The following is a 21,644-nucleotide window of genomic DNA, read 5'->3' as shown; positions in this document are numbered from 1 at the left end:
ATGAGGGGAACTTTGGGAAGGACAACAGCAACCCATAGCATGTTACTTTGCTGCCATTAAAATCCCATTTTTCCCCTTTTCAGCTACGTGCCTGATGTATTTTGCCTTATCAAGGAGAAGATGGCTGGGGCTGTAGAGATGCCCAATGCCCAAGGCCGATCTGAATCAAAATAGTCCAATCACCACTGATGGCTTTATTGCTCCCATGGCCTTTTTCAAAGGTCCTCCCCATTGCTAAATGATAAGTGGAATTTTCCAGCTCACTGTTACCACACACTGCACTGGGATTTCTCTGGAAACCCATGAAGTGCTGCTAGCTCCATTAATGCACCATCTCACTTCTGATAAAGTCTTTGGCAGCTGTTTTGGACAACAGCCCAAGACCTCAGCACAGAAGTGCAGCATCTCATGTCTGTGCAGCCTTTCCCCTAAGTTTATCTATGGCCTAAAGCTTCTAAACCTTTGCGCTTGCCCAAACTGCATTAAAACACCATCCAGTGCTATAAAAGGAAAAATGGATGGTTTCAGGAGGCAGCTCCATGGCAGATGAGCCACTGTGGCTCAGGAGATAAGAGGCAGCTGCCAGAGATGAATATAAGCATTATTTATGAATGTGATGTCATTGAATGCCAGAGGTGCTGGAGGTGCAGCCAGAGAGGATGGCAGCTCCCCTGCAAGGTCCCAAATCAAGCACATTTGCCATCGGTGCCACAGCCACAAGAGGCAAAACAAAGTAGTTTTGATTTTTCCCTGCAAAACCAGATCTCCCCTTGACTGCCCTCTCCTTAATTTCAGAAAGATCTGTAGCTCCACAGACATGGGGATGTACTTGAATGTTAATACCATGGTCATACACAACCTCTAAACAGTAAACCATGAGTTACTGAATGATGAGAAAAGCACATTATGCTTTGTAGGGTCTTCCTGAAAAACCACAGGTTCATCCCATAAACCTTGTAACACCCCAAGGATGGGAACTGGGACACCTAGAATCCCACTCTGGCATTTGGCTCGCAACTAATTATTTGCTCCTTCCTATAGCTCTGCTCGAGCAGGTGCTGCTGTCACACACCTTAAATGCTCCTGGGTAAAATAAAGTAAAATGAAATATTCTCTCTTCTGGGAAGAACTTTCTCAGCTGAAGACGATGGCACCAGCAACTTCTGGGCACAAAAGAGACCCCGATTTTAATTGCTGTAATCCCACCTCCTCACTGGACTTCAGTGTTACATTTAACCTGATACCCGATCTAGATCAAAGATCCACAGACTGTTTGAGTTGGGAGGGATCTTAAAGCCCATCCCATTCCACCCCCTGCCATGGGTACTGACACCTCCCACTAGCCCAAGTTCCTCCAAGCCCTGTCCGGCCTGGCCTTGGACACTTCCAGGAATGGGACAGCCACAGCTTCTCTGGGCACCCGTGAGAGGGCCTTCCCACCCTCACAGGGAAGAATTCCTTCCCAATATCCCATCCATGCCTGCCCTCTTTCAGTTTGAAGCCATTTCCCCTTGTCCTGTTACTCCAGGCCCTTGTAAAAACTCACTCTGGAGCTTTCCCCTTTAGGTACTAGAATCCAGTCCTTGGATTCTCCAAGATCATCCACATATGTGGGCAAGAATCAAAATGTCTTGAATTTATTAAAAAAACCATAAAGTTGACAAAGTCAATATTTCCGCCTAACTTTAAAATGGCACATTATTCCTGAGGGAAAAGCCCAACTCAGCTTCTGGGGTAAAACCATCAAGAAGTCCTAAGAGAGGAAGTACAATATGAATAAACAGGAGTTTATTTACTGTGATTGCCAGTTGCAGCTTCTCCTTCAACACTGCAGGCTTCCAGCTGCTGGGAGAAGAGAAAGTTTCAGGGAGACCTCAAGAGCCCCTTCCAGTGCCTAAAGGGGTTCTAGGAGAGCTGGACTTGGAACAAGAGCCCAGAGGGACTTCGGACAAGGTGGAACGGCTTCCCACTGCCACAGGGCAGGGTTAGATGGGATACTGGTAAGGAATTCCTTCCTGTGAGGCTGGAGAGGCTCTGGCACAGGGTGCCCAGAGAAGCTGTGGCTGTCCCATGGCTGGAAGTGTCCAAGGCCAGGCTGGACAGTGCTTGGGGCAAGCTGGAATAGTGGAGGGTGTTTCTGCCCATGGCAGGGGGTGGAATGAGATGAGCTTTAAGGTCCCTCCTAACTCAAACTCATCAGTGATTCCATGATGTCCATCCACAGGTTGTCCCCACTTTGCAGTACCATCTACCCAAAATAAAAGATGTAGTTTTACCCAAATTACTGCAAAGATGAACAGAACCAGGAGCAGTCTGTCTGGTATCAATTCATAACTGAAAGAGAATGTTTCAAGCAAGCTGCCAAGCGTCCAAACCACTGTTTCTAAAAAAAAAAAGGCCCAAACCACAGGACTGTGTTTCCAATCAGCACACAAGAAGGCAGGAACGTGCAGCCAGCCAGGAATGTGACATCACTGCAAATCCAACTAAGGCGGCCTCTCCATGTGCTCCAGGGCTGCAGCTCAGGGAAGGGCAAGAGAAAAGGCTTGGCTTGGAAAATAAACCCCAGTCTCAGTTCTGAAGCCTCCATAATACCAAAGGGAAGGATCCCTTCAGGCCAACTCTGCCCATTCAAGATTATTAAAGGGGGTGACAGTTGTCACAGCAGGACCCTGAGGGCACAGCTCTCTCAGGAGCCAGGCTGGGATCATGGAATGATCACATTCACTTTCCACAAAAAGCATTTCTGCACAGAGTTGTCATCTCCACATACTCCAACACTGATGAAAGGGATGGGCAAATGTCAGCCCCTGTGCTCAGCACAGAAAGTGAAACATTCCAGAATGGAGCAGACACACATGGGAACCTTATCAAAGCTCAAAACCCATCCCAAACTTAAATCTCAAGCTTTTTATGTGGAATCCCACATGGTTTGGTGGGAAGGGACCATAAAGCTTGTCTCCATCCATCCCACGCCATGGGCAAGCCCCATCCAACCTGGTCTTGGACATTTCCAGGGAATCTACCATCTACCACCTCTGTTGCAACCTGAAGACTGGTAGATCCAATCTGCTCTTCTTGATGGTGTAAAGAAGAAAGGACATGCCAAAATGACATTATGCAATCCTTTTTGTGAGAGCCTGTGGAGCAGTCTTTTCCAGACAAACTCCACTGAAAATTTCAGTGTACCAAACTATGAAAAAACCCACAGGCATCTGAAGAATAAAATAGCTGCTGTATCCATCAGGAAAGGCAGCTGCCCATGAGCTACAGAGGTCGTGGTGGGAGACCCATGTCTGCAAATCCTCAAACCCTCAATGGCTCCATCCGTTTGAGCCAACTATAATGCTCCTTTGTTAACCACACAGGAATAACCAGCCCGTTGATTCCCAAGAGCCCAGTGAGTCATGAGTGGGGATTATCAGACATCAGTAGTCTTTGTGAAGTCCCAAATGTCAAATGAATCCCATTCTTCCTCCCTGATTCAGACAGATCTGAATTTAAGTCACTCCTCCTACTCCCTGAGCCAGAGAAAGACCAGGAGAAGGCCTCTTACCATGGGGAGGTTCAAGTTGGAGCATCTCAAATTCTGCTGTGTGAGCAGTGAACCTGCCCCCAGAGCAAGATCACTGCTGGATTAAATTTGGTGGTCAGGATGCTGATGATGTAAGGAGGTAAACAAAAAGCATGGGAGGTGCTTATCTTAACACAATTCACAGCTTCTCCCAAATGATTTTGTCATGGAGATCACATCAACCATTCCCAAAGGAGCCTTGTTCCCCTTGCCTTCCCCCACAGCCACCACACCCTGATCTTTCCTTTCTTCTACTGGTGATAAACCTTTCCAAGGGGATACCTGGGATTTGGGAGCAGCCATATCACCAAAAACATTTGGGAAAGCACTTGAGAAAATCATGCTGAGCCATTCTAGTTCAACTCACCAGAAAGAGCATCAAGGTAAGACTGTTCCCAGCAGTGTCAATACACTGCAGATGTTGGGCAGAAGGTCAAGGGAGGGGATTTTGCCCCTCTGTCCTGCTCAGGTGAGACCCCACCTGCAAAGCTGCCCCAGAGCCCTGGAGCCCAGCACAGGAAGGACATGGAGCTGCTGGAGAAAGTCCAGAGGGGGCACCAGGATGATCAGAGGAATGGAGCAGCTCTGGTGTGAGGAAAGGCTGAGAGAACTGAGATTGTTCAGCCTGGAGAAGAGAAGGCTCCAGGGCCCTAAGGGGCTACAGGAGAGCTGGAAAGGGACTTGGGATAAGGGCCTGGAGGGACAAGACAAGAGGGAATTGCTTCAAACTGACTGAGAATGGCTTCAATCCTACTGAAAGTAGAATTAGATGGAATATTGGGAAGAATTTGTTGGCTGTGAGGGTGATGAGGCTCTGGCACAGATAGATTAGAGAAACTGTGGCTGTCCCACCCCTGGAAGTGTTCCAGCCCAGGTTGGATGGGGCTTGGAGCAAGTTGGTCCAGTGGTAGGTGTCCCTGCCCATGGCAGGAGCTTGGAACAAGATCACCCTTAGGGTCCCTGCCAACCCAGCCCACTCTATGATATTCTAAGAACCCTCCAGCAGAAGGGTAGTTATAGCTCAGTTCTAAACTTTTCTAGCCATTTTTTTTAAGTCTGTGCCCAAGATGAAGGAAAAAAGTAGAAACACCACATTAAATGTCCATCACAAAGACCCAGAGAGCCCTTGTGTGCCCTTTGTTAGGGCACATTTCACCTTTGCACAAAGGCAAGACTTCATTTCTAAAGATTAAAGCTCAGTAACAGTTACTGAGCTTAAACACACCCTGAAAGTGGGAGAAAATATACTTTTTTTCCCCTCACAGAAAAAGGAGTCAAAATATCTCCAGGTGATCCCCAGTGACAACGTGATGTGTTTAGCTATTTGTGACACAACAGGCTGCTCAAGATGCTATTCAAGGTGCTCTAAATTCTCACACAACCCTACAACAAGAGGGAATGGAGGGACCAAGTGTGGTGTGATGCTCAGTGTTCATAATCTGGGGGATACAAGAAGATTAGAGGCAGAAATAGACAAAACAAGCAGTTCAGCAAAACAGAACTTATGTATTTTGAAGAATATAAGAGAAAAAAAAAGTTTCTCTTTACGAGCCACAGAATAGAATTCAGAATTCCTGAAGATCCCATATAACTACACTGGAGTCTGAGAGAAGCTGATGGATTTGTGGCTGCTCCAAAGCATCCACAAGGGCCCAGGTTTTGAGGGGTCTGAGGAAAAGCTACTGGGAATCTCCTATGGAGATCTGCAGCTCCTGCCATACAAGAACCACACTAACACAGGCACTCAAGAAGGCAGTAAAAATTTCCTGGAGTCTTGGGTCAGCACTCTGCTGTGGAGTCAGTTCTCCAGCTCAAGGAATGACATCTGGAGGTGAACACACACCTGCACTCACACTCACACTCAGCAATGCACAGCTCTGCTTTGGACAACTCTCACACAACCACAAATCATTAAAGCACTTACAAACCATCAGAATAAAGTACTTCCAGGAATGGAATAGAAGAAAAGTCAATAATTTCCTAGATTAGGACACCCATTAGCTTCTCCTACATTATTTTGACATAAATAAATAAAAATTGAAAGAAACTCTGAGTGTGCATCTCAGAGTATTGAAAACCATTCCAAGAGTTGCTTTTTAATAACAAACATCATGTACTGACCTCTGCCAATTTGTATGGTAAGATCAGCTTCTCTCCCACTGTCACTGTCTTTCTGGTCACCAGGGCCTCAAACAGCATCTCTTCTTTCACCTAGAACAAAAGTACAGATATTAATGATTATTTTAGTGATTTTTTTTATTTTAAATCCAGTAAAAAAAAATTGCTAACATTTAAACTAAAAAAAAAAAAAAAGAAAAAAAAAATCAGTGCAAACACATTCAAAGATCAAAATTTAGTTAAAAAAAAAAAACAAAAAAACAAAAAACACTTTTGCCAGCCCTTGCAGAGTTAAGTTCAATGGGTAAAAACATGCCATTGGGAGGAGCCAACTCAGCACATAAACCCAGCATCAGAAACCTAACACCAGGGTATTCAAAGGAACCTGATTTTCTGCATTCAGACATCCCAGTTGTAGCAATTTCCCATTGGTTTCCTTATTCCCAGTGTGCCTCCTCCCTCCCACACTTTCTCTTGGCAAAATAAGTCAACTTTCCAGTGTTGTCAAGATGAAATCATACAAATTACTCTAGAATAAGCCAAGAAGTGTCATCAGTTTCAGAGATATCCAAGTGAAGGAGGTTTTCTTTCATGCTTTTAAGGGTGGGGAGGAGTCAGAAGGAGGAAGAAACCCTTGGAAAAGCACCTGATATTTACTCTGCTGTTGGCACTGGATGTTTACTCCCTAAAGCCCCAGTTCCTGGCGAGGTGACAGTCTCTAATCAGCCCTCACAGGTCTGCAGAACAAAACTCAGTTGTGCAAACACAGACACTTCAGCAATGAGGAAAACAGTGCTGACAAATTAAGTAGTACCTGCAGCTGTTGGGGAAAAGCCACTTTCCCAATCAGCTTCAAGACCCTCTTACTTTGAGGAATTCAGAAGGTGTCCTCTCTCCCAGAATAAATCACTTAGAAATAAAGACTTTGAGTCATTGACTGATATTCACCAAATTTCCAAGTCAAAAAAGACATCATGAATCTGGGTGAAAATCTTGGAGCTCATAATTAATGGATGTGGATTGATACAGATAAGCTACACTGAAGTCTCTACAAACTGCTTATCCGACCTGAAGGACTCCAGGCAGGCACCAGACCTCCTCTGGACATCTCTGATTGTTCAAAATCCACATTTCTGAAGCCATCCAAGGCCATATTTTTATCACAGGGAAACCATTTATGATTTGACAAGGAAAATGGGAAACACAGAGGTCTATCAATTGAATTCAATGATCTTAGAGGTTTTTTCCAACCAAAACAACTCTATGTACGTACTTTGACTTAAGGGTTTAATCCAGGAATTAGTATGAAGAGGAAATGCAAACAAGACAGTGAAAGGTCAGGAATCTCACAAACCCTAGCAATAATGATGCCCTTCTGCACAAAAATCTCCTTATGCCAAAACAACCATTATGGGATTCTCCCTGATAAAACCCAGGGAGTTTTTATACAACTGATTCTTCCTGCAACAAGAACTTGTTGCTGTGGAAATCAGAATACATCAAGTCATCTGTATATGATGTCACCTGCCAGCAAGGTCTCTATCACTGGAAATGACACTTCAAGGTTCATTTCTTTAGTGCTCAGCACTACTCAGGACCCCCCAGTTCCTACAATTCGATTTTACCTTTCAAAATCAAGCAGGGAAAAAAATAATTCTTCTGGTTCATCCAGAGAGCCAAGGCAAGATTCCACATTTGGTTTCTATTCTTCTACATTCACCAAAATATGTGATTTTATAATTTTCGGCTCTGTGGACACTTTTCCAGCAGCTCTTGACTGTGGGACCATCAGCTTCTCTCCCTCAACTGCACAACTTGGAACAAAAGTGAGTTTCACACCATCCATTATCCCCCTTCAGGAATGCTGCAAACCCACAGCCAGCATGCTGGCTTTTTTTAATTATCCAAGGCAACAAGGCAGAGGGGTGTCAGATGGTTCCTAATCAAAACAGTCCAAAGAAATATTCCTCAACAACGTAAACACTTCCAAGTCCCAGATTTGTCAGCAAACACAGGGATTTTAAGCAATTTAAACAACTACCCACGCCATCCCTCACCATCCCCATCTCATGGTCACTCTGGTTCTTTCCCTCCTTGCTTTCTGGATTAAGGGAATCTGTGGATGTGCATCCTTCTCCTGACCTGTGGAGACCCCATTAAATCATCTGCTTGTACAAAAACACTCTTGGCAAGGATGGGAATCCCTGCATCTCCCCAGGCCCCTGCCTGCAATTACCACCCAGTGGAGCTTGGTCTTGATTCCTTCATCACCTCTGATGAGCACCACGGGTGCAAACAAATCATCCTAATCTGCATTCAAGGTCACAGCGTGAAAGCAGCTGACTCCTGATGCCAGGGAGGAGCCACTGGGGCTTTCTAAATAAAAACTCAGCACGTGCTGATGACTAAGGACATGGAGGTACTTACAGCTTCCCCACATCCTACACTACCTCCTCCAGTAAGTGTGAAACACTAAAATAGGAACACCCATTGGTGCAGAGCAGCAAAAAGGAGAACACCACTTATTTCTTTACTTTGTGCCCTAGGAGTTTCACTCTTGAGTCCCATTTCATGGATTTTTGCTTCCTGGTGCTTCCTTTAAGCCATGGCCTGCTCTCCCTCTTAAACATGGCCTGCAGGAGTTTAGATCTTAATTACAGGGACAAAATGCAGATTTAAGACTTGGTTGCCACAAGTGGGCCCAGGGAGGGCTGGAGGCCTCAACTCCATGAGCCAGTGAGGGGTGACCAGCAGTGCCACAGCTGGGAACGTCAGCAGAGCAGGGAGCCAGCAAGGCTGGGCTGGAGCCAAGGCAGGCAGAGACTGTTCCTCCAGTAATTCTGGGATATTATGTTAGAGCAGCTGAAGAAAAATGAACCATTTCCAGCTGAGAACAAGAAAGCATCAGGTTTTGTCTCTCCCTCCATATATGAGAAAGGGATTACAGTGCTGAGTGCTCGCTCTAAAGATGCCTCGTGTGGAGTAAAGGAAAATAAATTCAGATTTCTACCAGCTCTTCTTGGAAAAGAGCTGAACCTTTTCCTCAGATTATTTCTTTCAAATAACCAGAGTTAGAAAGGATGAGAGGGAATGGCTGGAGCTGTGTTAGGGAGGTTTGGGCTCTTCCCCCAGAGGGTGGTTGGGCACTGAGCAGGCTCTCCAGGGAATGCTCAGGGTCCCAAGGCTCCACAGCTTAGGGAGTGTTTGGACAATTCTCTCAGGCACAAGGTGGGATTGCTGGAGTGTCTGTGCAGGGCTTGTGTCTGTGAAGTTACACTCAAAGGTATTTGTGGATCCCTTCCAACTCAGCATATTCTGTGATTCTCTGAAGTTTTCTGACTCCAATTATGGCTCAAAATTTTGCATCTAACGATGATATCCCTACTCATTGCAGGGATGTTGGACCAGATGAACTTTGGAGGTCACTTCCAACCCTAATCATTCTGTGATTCTACAAAACATCATCTGAAAAATAAATCCAGAAGAAAAAACTGGAAGCAAGCACTGTCTGCTCCATAATCCTCATCCCCTCCCCAATTAATTTCCAAGACATTTATCACAGGAGGAGCCCCAGTGTCTGTGGGATCCCTCAGGGAAACTGAAGGCCATTTTTTAGTGGAGGAAGAACTTGAGCACATAAATCTCCTGGAGAGGCCAACTTCAGCTCCAAACACAAATGTGCACTGGGAAATCCAGCAAAACTAATTTAGGGCACTTGATAACTTTATTTACCTTTATTTGCATTGAGGTTAGGTATTGCATTGGTTACCTAAACCTAAAAACTGAATACAAAATGAACAAAGACAGATTTATCTCCTCCCTCAATGCTCCACCCATGGAAATAATTTCCCATTTTAGTAAACACACACAATTAAAACGTTCCTACTGTTCCAATGGAAAACAAAAAGTGTCTTTTAAGGTCAACTACATAATCTGTAATATATTATTTTTATTAATAAGCCCACAAATGAGCTTTTCCAAGCTTTTCCCCCAGAAACACAAAGTTTTACACAAGCCTCTGCGATTTCCACTCAGGCCCTGGGATATTTGCAGTGCTTGCACAGGACTCCACGTCTGCTTGATCCATCAGGCAGCTTTGACATCACTCCCCAGCACAGCATTTCAGCAGAGTTTAAACAAAGGCCCTGAAAAATCTGCCAAAAGCATCACATAATCCACACACTATGTCTATTCCTGAAAAAAAAAAATGGAATCAGGGATTTTACTGTAAATGAAACAATGATCTGCAGAGTCTGGCCAAAATCCTATATTGCAGTTTCAACAAACGCTGCTCTGGATGGTTTAATAAAGCAAAAATATATTGGATGGGGTTGTTGATATCTAAAAAGCAAATCCATTGCAGATCATCATCTCTTCCCAGATTCCTTCAAAAAATCTCTCTATTAGCTTCATTTTATAGGGACACAAACCTCATTATACAGAGGGAGGATAGTTGTGCAGTGGTGTTGCATTAACTGGTGCAGCAGGGGAGTTCCCCCAGTTATCATTAGAGATCCCAACACAAACCAACCAGCTCACGAAAATCTGGGGCAGATTCCCCTTTGCAGTGGGAGAAGACCCTAATTTTGCCTAAGTTTTTAATTTCAACCAGGCTGGTGGTTCCCCTCCTGCCCTTGGAGGCTACATCCCCATGGAGGCCATGCTGGAGCATCTCTGCATCCCCTCTTGGCTGCTCTCAGAGATGGCCAATGCAGCTCCAGTTGGATTTTTTCCTTCTCTTTTCTGTGTCAAATTCTTGACTGAAAAATCCAATGAGTCATTTCAGTATAAAGATCAACCCAGAAGTTGCCCCAGGATAAGGAAGTATCAGATCACAGTTTCTTCCATCCCTTTGCTGTGCTCCAGTCAGTACCACCAAACAGCCAGTGACCACAGGAAAGGAAGTTCAGCTCTCTGTCAACTCATATTACTTTTATTCTGAGATGATTTTTCAGTTATTAGTGTCTAATGCCAAGATTGGAGAGGGGATTAACAACTTCTTCAAGCCAATTCATAATTTCAGCAACAATGGGAAAAGCAAAACTGTTCAGTGACCACAAAGAAAAAAAGAATGTAATAAAGTAATTACCCAAATGAGACAAAATACTAAGTGTCAAATGTTTTAACCAGTATTTTAAATCTCTGGCTGAGTAGAACTCATTGCACTTAATGTGGAAAGCTGTAATGAATAAGGAGTTGTGGCTGCTCTTTGTAATGATGCATCATCTGTTTGAAACCTTTGGTTGTTCCTTTGGGTCAAACCTGAATAAGCAGCAACATCTGTTGAGGTCTGCAAAGCGAAATGTGGCATTTCATAAAGATAAATCAAGTCTGAAAATGAGATTATTTGCTTTATTTCAGCTGATTTCAGTGGGTCTATTGAAAGGCCTATTGCAGGCAGCAAATGCTTCCAGTTCCTTGGATCAATTCTCACCTAAATGCAACTTAAGGGACAAACAACATCACTTCCCAAACTCAGTGATGCATTTCATCAGATCCTACCTCAATGCAGCAAGCATTGTCCCAATCTAATTAACAAGCATTTTATGTTTAGATGGTCATTTAATTTGCAAAAAGAATTACTAAGATGACCAGAAATCTATCAGTTTGCTCAGATAGATACATCAGATCTCCGTGGTTAGGGTTGGTTTTTTTTTTAATGGTGAAAAACAAATCCATTTATTGATTTTTACATCTTGTTGACACTACCTGGGGGTGCTGTTCCAGCTCAGGGCATTAAGGCACCGTTGGATTGACATGGCTCAGCCAATGCTTCATTTCACATAATCATGTATGAAAACCACCCCACGACCTCCCCACATGCAGATGTTGCAAAAGGGTTTGTTTGCAAAGGCAAAGACCCAAAGCCTGGAACTTTTTCAGCTCTCTAAGTCACTCTCTTACTCAAAACTTTTTTAAAAAACAATTACTTAACTGACTTGGCCACATTTAACATGGTAAAATCAACAACATTCTGCTCCCCACTTATATTTTCCTTCTGTTTATTTCTGCAATTTCCAATGCCAAGATACAAAGAGCATCCAGCTGCTCAAAACATATTTTACAGAAGCTTTCCCCTCCCTAAATTCAAAGTATTAATGAAGTGCTATGAAAATCCCTGAGAGCCAATTCCCAAGTTCTGTAGGTAGGGAGATAACACAACAGTTATTTAATGGAATTAATGGGAAGAGCACCATGTGTAACACAAAAGAACAAGTTGCGTTCTGATTCCACCATAAAATCAGCACAAATTCATTTTCCAGACCATCCAGGGAGTACAAAAGAGTAAAGATAATTGTTGCTATAATCAATTACAAGAAAAACAGTTCAGTTGCAAGAGGTTTAGAGCATTTCAAGTGCAGCAAGGGGAGATTCTGGCCACCTCAATCTATGTCAGGAGGTTTTTGAGCTCAGCTCCTGAAGGTTAGTAGGACAAGTTGGCTCATTCAAGACTTTTCTCAAGAAAAGAAGTACCACAGCTTCGTAACCTGCTTGGGCTGACAGAGCAGATCTCCTAAGAACTCATTTAATGCTTTTGCACTGATTTACTGGCCGAGGCCTGGGCCAGCCAGGTGGAGTCCTACAAACCCTTCCCAAGGGACACCAGCACAACAGAGGCTCACAGAGGCCAAGGTATCAGGTCCTAAACAGCAGATAATCAATAGATGCACCAAAGAACTCCATAACAGGCCCATAAATAGGGACTAGAGGGGTGAGATGGGCCTACATATTCCCTTGTGGAATCTGGCAGGTAGTAACAGAAAAAAAACACAGCGAGGAAGCTCAGCACCTCCTACAGCCAGCACAGAACAAAAACATGGGGCTATGGTTGTACAACTGCTTGAGTTCCTCAGACAGACTTTGGGACAGATTTGAGGAGCACCAGCTGATGGCTGGCAGTTGAAGACAATGCCATGTTGGACAGCAGGATTGCTTGGCATCTAGACCCTGCAACCTTACACATTTAATCACAGAAAGAGGATTTTCAGTCAATGAAACCTGAAGCTGAAGAGTAGGGGCAAAATCCTTCCATGAAAAACCTTTTAAAAGAAGTTCCTTACCTTTTCCCTGGCAAACATGAACAGCCCATAAGAATGGAAACATACAAAAACTTGTATTTGTGTGCCCCCAGCGAAGGCGAGGAAATGATGAATCTGACTCCATGCTCTTAGAAGGCTAATTTATTATTGAATAAACTATATTATATTAAAGAATACTATACTAAAACTGTATTAAACTATACTAAAGAATACAGAAAGGATACAGACAGAAGGCTAGAAAGATACTAAATGCAACTCGTGACTCTTTCCAGAGTCTGACGCAGCTTGGCTGTAATTGGCTAATAAGTCAAAAACAATTCACATAAAACCAGTGAAACAATCACTAGTTGGTAAACACTGTCCAAACACATTCCAAAGCAGCAAAACACAGGAGAACCAAATCAGATAATTATTATTTTCATTTTTCTCTGAGGCTTCTCAGCTTCCCAGGAGAAGAATCCTGGGCAAAGAGATTTTTCACAAAATATGATGGTGACAAGCTTACTCTTTAGTAAAACTGGAAATAAATTGCACCTGTTTTGTGTCCTGTATCAGAGGTGGCTTGTTTGGTGTGAAAGTTTCAGGAGGGAAAGCAGAGCCTTACCTCCAGCAGCTCTGACACAACAGGAAGTATTTCAGGGTTGCAGATATCGATGGAGTCATCCCTGTAGGTCTTCTTTTTGTACCGGATGTTCCCCAGATGCAGGATCGCCGACAGCAGAGAGAAAATCCTAAATAGAGACAATTCATTTTCACTCAGTTTTCCATAAAGTGAATGAAGTAGCAAATTTCACCCCCAAGGGCCATGACCCTCTTTGGCTCATTCTTCTAATTTTCAATGCAAAGAATCCACTTTGCCTCATGTCAAAAAGATTTTCATTTAGTCAAGTACCAAACTTGCATCCATACAGTTGCCTTGAAAATTCTTTAACACATCAAATCCCCAGTTACAAAATTACAGTCCGTGTTGTAAGAAAAATAGAAATCCTCCAGTAATCTTGGTATCTAGATTAATTATTTATCATGCAATTTCCTAAATTAAAGGGTAGAGTGGGTGTGGCCATGCAGGTGATCCCTCTTACTCTCCTGGGTCACATTTTTTTGTCACCTTTTTGGATCTAGTCCCAGCCAGGAACAAAAGACTGTACAAAACAGCATAAATGCTTTTATAATATCTAAGCAACTGAAACAAAGAAAAGATGTTAAACTTCAAAGAAATTTATCCAACCAATTTTTCTGTTTTGAAGGGAATTTGGTCATTTTTAAGTTATCTCCCCTCTAAAAAAAAATAGGATCAGACACTCAAAGCATATCCTGAGTTAGAAGGCATCCACAAGGTTCATCAAGCCCAACTCCTAAGTCATGTCTGACTTCAGCTATAAATCCTGTTTGTCCCTAATTCTACACTCCATTGGGAGCTAAAAATGAATAAACCCAAACGTGATTCCTAGCTATGCCACCAGCTTGTCTGGACAGCACACCTTCACCTCTCCAAATCCTCCCTTATCTCCAAAACAGGGATACTGACTCCTTGTTGTGAATTTCAGGATGCAATTTTATAAAAATTTCTCTTTGCTGTTTCCACAAAGGTGAAACCCCATATTTTGCTATAAAGAAATTACTTTTAAAAGTAGAGTAGTATTTAAAACATACTCCCTGTATCTCAGCTGAAGGTGGTTCTTATTTGTACTGCAGTTGTATAACGCCAAGCAAAATAAATCTGCTCGTGTAGTGAAGAATCCACTTTATTTTTGACATGCAAAATTCACCAGGAGAAACTTGTGTGCCAAGAAAAATCATTGCACAGTAAATCAGAAGTGAGAATTTACTGCATCACCCGACTTTGCTCAGTCCTGACACTTCTTGATTGCTTTGCTCAGGCAATTAAACCCCTCAACAGGCTTTAGACAAACCTTGTCCTGAAGCCTGATAAAGCAGCCCCTGACACAGAACACATTCACACAAGTCTGGATCCTTGGGTTTATCCACGTGTGTGGGGAAGTTAGAGAAAAATCAGTTTTAATTTCATAATTGATTTGTTACAAGTGAGGGATAAAGAACGAGCTCTCAAAATTTCTCAGCTGTGTGAAAATATCTTTGAAGTAATTTTTTTTGTCAAGTTCTTCCCAACTTACTCAAGCCTTTCAAGCCAAAAATCAACACAGGAGAGATTATTTTGTAGGTTTGGTTGGAGATGACCCTTAGGAACCCTCTAATTCCATGGTGACAGTGGTGTTGCAACCCAGCTAAAGTCCAGTTTTCAAACCAGCATGTCCAGTGCATTAGTGAAAAAGGCCAGTTGGAAATGCATCTACAGACCTAGAATTGCACACAAAGGGTTAAGTTTCATGAGGGATAATGAGGACTTCTGATTAAACCAAGCTCTGGATTCATGACATGCAGAGTGAGGCGTGATTATTCACGAACACTTGAGAAATACTTCAAGATGTCAACTCCTGCCAACGCTCCATTTGCATGAAGAGAATTATTCAGTACAGCAATGATCATGGAATCACAGAATGGTTTGGGTTGGAAGGGACTTAAACTCATCTGGCTCCATCCTGCCATGGCAGGGACACCTTCCACTATCCCAGGTTGTTCCAAGCCCTGTCCAACCTGGCCTGGGACACCTCCAGGGATGGGGCAGCCACAGCATCTCTGGACAATGTCCTGCCAGTGGAGGTGGCATTAACCAGGATGATCTCCAAGCTATTAAAATGGAAAATAAACTCACTGTCTGCGTGTCTTGGGCAGAAACCCCACCATCTCCATGGCGAGTTGCAGCCGCTCAAAGTCGTGCTTCAGGTCCTCCCCTTCCACGGAGAAACAATCCTGTTGGATCAAACACACAGAGGAAGCACTGACACAATTAACACCACATCAGGTCCAGATGGCCAAGTCAGCGCTCTGTAAATATCACTGAGTGATCTCCAGGTCTTTTATCAGCAACATTTCCAACCTGGCACTGGAAATACAACATTTCTGGCTAATATTTTCTGGAGATATATCCTCGTTTCCCAGGTTTAACCTCTAAGGAAAGAGGTGAGCCACCTCATTCCAACAGTATGTGAGAGTTGGTCAGTGTGACCCTACGCAAAAAGGATGGGAAATAACAACAAGACGAAATCTGTTCTACATTTACAGGCAGTTCATTCTACATTCAGCCCTATACCTAAGGAGGGAAATTCAGTTTTTAAATAGAATTCAGATAACTTCATGTAAATGATCAGTGCATTAAATCCTGTGTGGGAAAGGCAAATCTTAAAATATATTTCTCAGAAACTTTATTTGAAACACGTAGAAGTTATTACAAAATTGGGAGAATCTGAGATCCAGGATATTTTATACTTCTTGGAGGCTCACGTGCCTGAACAGTTTTGTTTTTGCTTGATATCAGTCACTGACGTGTTTGGAAAAATCCAGTGACACTCCAGATCCAAACAAAGTTGTCCTGCACCAATATTTAAGAAACATAAATGCTCTTTAAATTAATATATAAACCATTAATATGGCCAAATATCTTCTGCTTTGGCTAACTGTAGGCCTTCCATGGATTATTTATTCTTCTCTCTGCCTTCCTAGCTTATATTTAATATTCTACCCATTGCTGCCTATAAAAACTACCCATCTATAAATCAAAATTAATTTATTGTGTATCACACAATATTATGCTATTTTAAACCTCAGACTATTTTATTAACACTTAAATCAAGACTTTCTACAAGTAATTAGAGAGTTTCAACAAGTTAATCCAAGTGTAAGTAAATAGAAATAAAAATTCTATAAAAGTCTATTAAAAGTTTATTAAAATAATACAAATAAAAATTGTAGCTGCAGTTGGAATTAATTAAGCAGCTGAATGCACATAATTTATTTTCATAATTTCCTGAACATCATATTTATCACACAAGCAAATCTGCAAAAAAATTTGCACAAATAATTAGGAAAGACTGTATTAAATAGGGTTATGTAAATCATTGAAAAGCCACTTGTACTCACTGATATTACAGAAGATTAAGCATAAATACAGAATATACAGAATGAAGTTATTTTATAATATATCAGCTTTGTGGTTTACAGCATTTAAAGCTTCACAACCATATCAACGAAGTTCTTCATCCCACTCCAGAGAATCATTACAGGCATAGTTACAATTAGAGTGGAAAACCCTTATTTAAGATATATATTTATCTATATTATTTCTATATTTAAATGTTTATATTATTATTTATTATATTGTTTACATATTTAAAATATTTATTGCAACATAGGAGACATCCACACAACTGCACTAAAAGCCAAAGAAGTGCAATTGGACAAGAAAATCGAAATTTTTTTATCAATTGTCCTCAGGGACAAGTTAATGCTCCATGGGCAAAGTGAATTTGGAGCTGTTGAACAGTAAAATCACTTAAAACCATGCAGAGCATCAATGAAGGCAGGGATTGAAATTCCAGGAGAAAATACCAGCCTGTTTTAGGAAACAGTTATTAGAAAAGCGCATTTTCACCTTCCATTAGGAGCTAATCAGAAACAACCTTGCTCCAGAGCCACCTAAAGGGACACAACAACGACATCACCAAGAGCAGGGACACCAAAGGCACCAGCACTGATTATTCACCATAAAACCTCAGGGCAAGACCTTGTCCCTCCTAAGCTCCAAGCCTGCCTTCCTCAGCCACTGCTCTTGCACTGAGAACTCAGCAGAACTTCCCACCCTCCTTCTGGCACGACCTGGACTTGGCAGGACAACAACACACCCACAAATCCAGCAAATTAGGCAGCTTTAAGGCTTTTTTTAAAGACACCAAGTGGTGCTTTTAGTGGCACTCCACATTCCAGGAGACATTTTCATTTTCTGGCATCATTCCTCCAAAATTAAGTCACGAGTCAACAGCAAAATACCCCGGACGACTCCGAAGCAGCACAATCTACGCCGAAGGCAATTTAATTAACGATTTACATAACAATTGCCCGACTCATTAATCCGCATGGAAAGACTTTTAGCAAATTCTCTGCTTAAAAGCGGATGCTCTCTGCAGTGTTCCAGCACGGAACCGCTTCCTAATGGATGATAAATGAAGGATAATTATAAAATAGAGGAGTGTCCTTGATATTAGAGCAGACAAGCATCACAAAGTCCATCCCCACAGACCTAACTTGCTGTTAATATCCTGCCAGAGCAATTAGTTTCCCAGCAAAAGTGAGTCCCCTGCTTCCTACAGTCACATCGAAGCAATCCATGGATTTCCATGGAAAATTTAAAGAGGATAAAACAGAGTTCCTTTATAAACTTGGTGTCTGCAGCAGGTTGAGTCCATGGGTATGGGGAGAAGACCAGGGTAGGCTTAAGAGTGAACAATCAACTGAAGCAAACAGGACTGTCACAGAAAATGATCCCAAATAAAATTATCCTAAATAAATCAGCAAATAAACAGCCAAATGGTAATAACACATGGTTTTGTTGCACAGAATAAGGGCACAGACATGGCAGTCCCCAGGCTGGCAGGGTGTTCTTGGTCATGCCAGGAGAAGGTACGAAATTTTGGGGTTGTTTTAATTTTAATTCCTTCAGCAAATTGTCCCAACCCATTCCTAAAGCAATTAAGGGCTTTCCAACTTATAAAAGGGTATTAAGGTCTAGAACAGCATCTGCTCATCACTCCCTGCTCCTGCAGGGCCCCTATGGATGCTGATGGATTAAGGATGCCAATCCAATATTCAATATTTTTAACCTTGTGAGGGAAATTCCCTCCTCCTCTCCTAAGGATCTGCAGGGAAATGTTGCTGTTAAGACACTTGTTTAGCCCGAGTGAATCCCAGCTCTTTCCCAGATCACCTCTTACTCTTCCAGATGCATCAGCAAGACTTTGGCAATCATCAAGCACACAGAAAACTTGCAGGAAGGACAAGCAGCTGATGCCAAACATGCTTCCACATGCAGGACACACCGACGGGGAGCACCATGGGACACACAGACACCCAGAGCAGGAGAAGCCGGGGAAGGGGGAGAAGTTTCACCATTCCCTTTTTTGGGACAAACCATTTGGAAAGGATGATCATGTCAGCAGAAGTATTTTTGGAGAAGGAATTGTTTCTGCATTCTGAACAATATCAGGATTTGATTTTGTCACAGATGGCTGGGGGGATGTTTTTGGGTTTGTCTGTTTTTTCCTGGAAGCTGGAGAGCAGATACACCACTACAACCAGCATGAACTGATGCATCTCTTGGGGCTTCAAGACCCTGATTTGCTGTTTTATTGGAATGGAATTTCAATTTTCACATTGCTGTCACATCACAATTTCCATACACCATCACGTATTCCATCAGGAAGGAATGAAAACCCCCTTACTTTTCTAAAACTGAGAGGGCTGTGGAGACATGACCATCTCCAACTGCTGCAGAAGCTTTCCAAATGGAAGGAACCATAAAAGGGCAAGGGGAAAAAAAAAAATCTGTACTGTCACAAGCAACACCACTGCAGGGCAAAGGGTGGTTAATGGGTTAAACTTCATTGGATTTGGCTTTCTTTGTGTCCCTAAAACACTCAAGTGAGAGCAGCCCTGCACCAGCAACACCGAAGAGGCGGGTTCTTGTACTGACCGGCTCCGAGTCATAGCAATAATCATCCCAGCTCTCTCTGAGGGGTTTCTTTGTCATCTGAAAGCAAGGCAGAGTGGGTTAAGTGGTGTTCCCACCCCAAATCACCCTGACCACCTGCTCCCTAAGGAGGAAAATTATTGATATCCTGCAGTCATTCCCTAGTTTTATTTGTTTTAAGGGGAGATGCATGATGCTTTTGCATTCCTGGTGCTGGTTCCTGCTCACAGTGCATCTCATCGAGCGAGGCCCTCTCATCAATAATCCTAATGGATATACTAAAATATGTTCTTCTTAAGAGTTGAGGAAACCCTTGGTTTACTTGGAGCTGAAGAGCCACTGATGCCAAAATCTCACTGAAGAACAGATTTGGTTTGTTCCTACTCTCAACCTCTGCTCCAGACAAACACAAGTGCAGCAAAAGTGAGATTCTTCCAAGCAACACTCCAAAGCTTTTTAGGAATTTGTGTCTTTTTCCAATCAGACAGAGAGAGAGTTGAGAGAAGACAAAGCATTACCAGTCCTAAGAGGGAGAGGGATAGCACTGGAGCTCCTGAGGAGCTGAAAATAAGGATCTAAACCTGCAAATGGCTGTTTTCAAAATGGATAAAAGTTAATAACCAGCACAGAAAATATTCAGCGAGCTGCAGGGTGCGCAGGAGTGGGTACACCTGCCACTGAGGAAGAGGTGGAAACACTTATCCCCATACTCGGGGGATACTTTGAGTAAATTTGCATTTTAAAATAAATTGAAATCTTTATTTTCAACCTGCTCCCTGCATTTACAGAGCAGATTTTGGTTAAGTATCTTAATAGATTATTTCTCATCTGCAAAGCAAACTCCCCTTTTACTTTGCATAACACAAGAAGAGCAGAGGAACCTGGGAGGAGGAAAGTAAAGCCTGACTCAGGACTGAGTCACTCCTTCACTTCAGGGGCCTGGTTCAATATTTTATGGCTTCTCTATATGAATATTTAATTTTCAGTAAAACACTTCATGTCTGAGCTGGTTCTTTTCCCTTTTAAAATGAAGGGTCTTCTCCAGGACACACTTAAGAAGAGATTGCAAATGTTCAAGGGTCATTTTATCATTTTTTTCTTAAATGTTTCCCAGGTTTCTTTTTCCATTTCTCCACTATCTCTTTTTTCCTTTTTCTCCTTATTTTCCTTTTTGTTTCTCCTGCAGGGCAGGGAATAGCTGCTACTGCACTGTCAGATGGTCTTCATGTGAAACCATGCCCAGACCACATCTAAAGGTGCTGTTTTTCCACAGTTGTCAGTGTTAACTCTAGTCCTAATTACTAAAAATTATTTTAAAACCTCCCAAAAACTCAGAGTGTCACTGCTGTCCAAACACTGTGTTCAGAGAAGTCCAGAGTCTGCTTCCCTGATCCATTGGACTGATCTTAGCAGCTTTCTCCAGCTTACTTGCCCCACAGCACCTTAATTTTGGTTAAAATAAACATTTCACCCTAAATTGTACTATTCCTACTGGTTCCTTACACTACGTGCCGTTAGATTACTAATTTTCCTTTAAATATAAATGCTCTTAAACTGCTATGTAAAAGAAAAGGACTGTAATTAAAAGCAATGTTTTCAACTAACAGAAAGTGACTGGATGGCCCAACAAAACCTGAGAATCCAACAAAACATTCCATCTTGGCATTGTCCCACTGCAAAACCGTGGCACAGATGGTGCTGGAGATCACACCACGTTCTCCAACCAACGCCTGAGGCACAGAGACTCCAGCAAAGAGCCCCCAGCCCTCAGAGTGTTCCTCACTTGGGAACATTTCCCAATCCTGCCATGGGTGTGTGGGAGTCATTAATATACAATGGATTTTGGTGTTGATTGCTTGCTTTAAAAACATCCTTAAAAAGTCCCTGGTAATTGAGAGCTATTCCTGAATGAAGTTATATTTCTATAAAGACTAAAGGTTATTTGGGTTGGGCTGTGGGTCCAAGTTTCTTTCCAGCTTAGGGGTTAAATCATTCTTTATTGCTCCGCATGTTTCAGCACCAAGAAAATTGCAATTAGTTAAAATCAACATGTAACTTAACTCCTCTTCCACATATTCCTCCTCTTTTTGGTCTTTTTGAAGTCCCTGCTTGCAAGAGTCACTGGATAACTGCCTAAATACCTCAAGTAAATCAGTTTATTATAAAATTATCATCATGTAAACTGAGTTTATTTGGCTGTTGGTTAACACCTCATCCATCATTAATTCCCAGGTTTTCAATGGCTGCTGTGGTTTTAGTTATATTAGACTTGTTCTATTGTTAAATTCAGAGGGTCTTGCTAAAAGCCAGC

At 42.4% G+C, this 21,644-nt stretch overlaps 1 protein-coding gene across 5 annotated transcripts in view; it reads right to left on the bottom strand.

Annotated features, from left to right (window-relative positions):
* MYO9A (myosin IXA) overlaps positions 1-21,644 on the bottom strand; it is a 173,147-nt gene that overhangs the window by 83,324 nt on the left and 68,179 nt on the right. For all 5 annotated transcript variants that reach the window (XM_041418455.1, XM_041418456.1, XM_041418457.1 and 2 more), the window contains exons 6-9: positions 19,337-19,393; positions 15,467-15,564; positions 13,337-13,463; positions 5,696-5,785 (exon numbers count right to left, since the gene is read on the bottom strand). In XM_041418455.1, coding sequence (XP_041274389.1) covers positions 5,696-5,785; positions 13,337-13,463; positions 15,467-15,564; positions 19,337-19,393 — 372 coding nt within the window. The remainder of the gene's footprint in view (positions 1-5,695; positions 5,786-13,336; positions 13,464-15,466; positions 15,565-19,336; positions 19,394-21,644) is intronic.

Source organism: Onychostruthus taczanowskii, unplaced genomic scaffold, assembly GCF_017590055.1.
Source record: "Onychostruthus taczanowskii isolate IOZ18803 unplaced genomic scaffold, ASM1759005v1 scaffold6, whole genome shotgun sequence".
Lineage (NCBI taxonomy): Eukaryota > Metazoa > Chordata > Aves > Passeriformes > Passeridae > Onychostruthus > Onychostruthus taczanowskii.
Note: the sequence above shows the minus strand (reverse complement) of the source record. Positions and strands in the feature narration are given on the sequence as shown.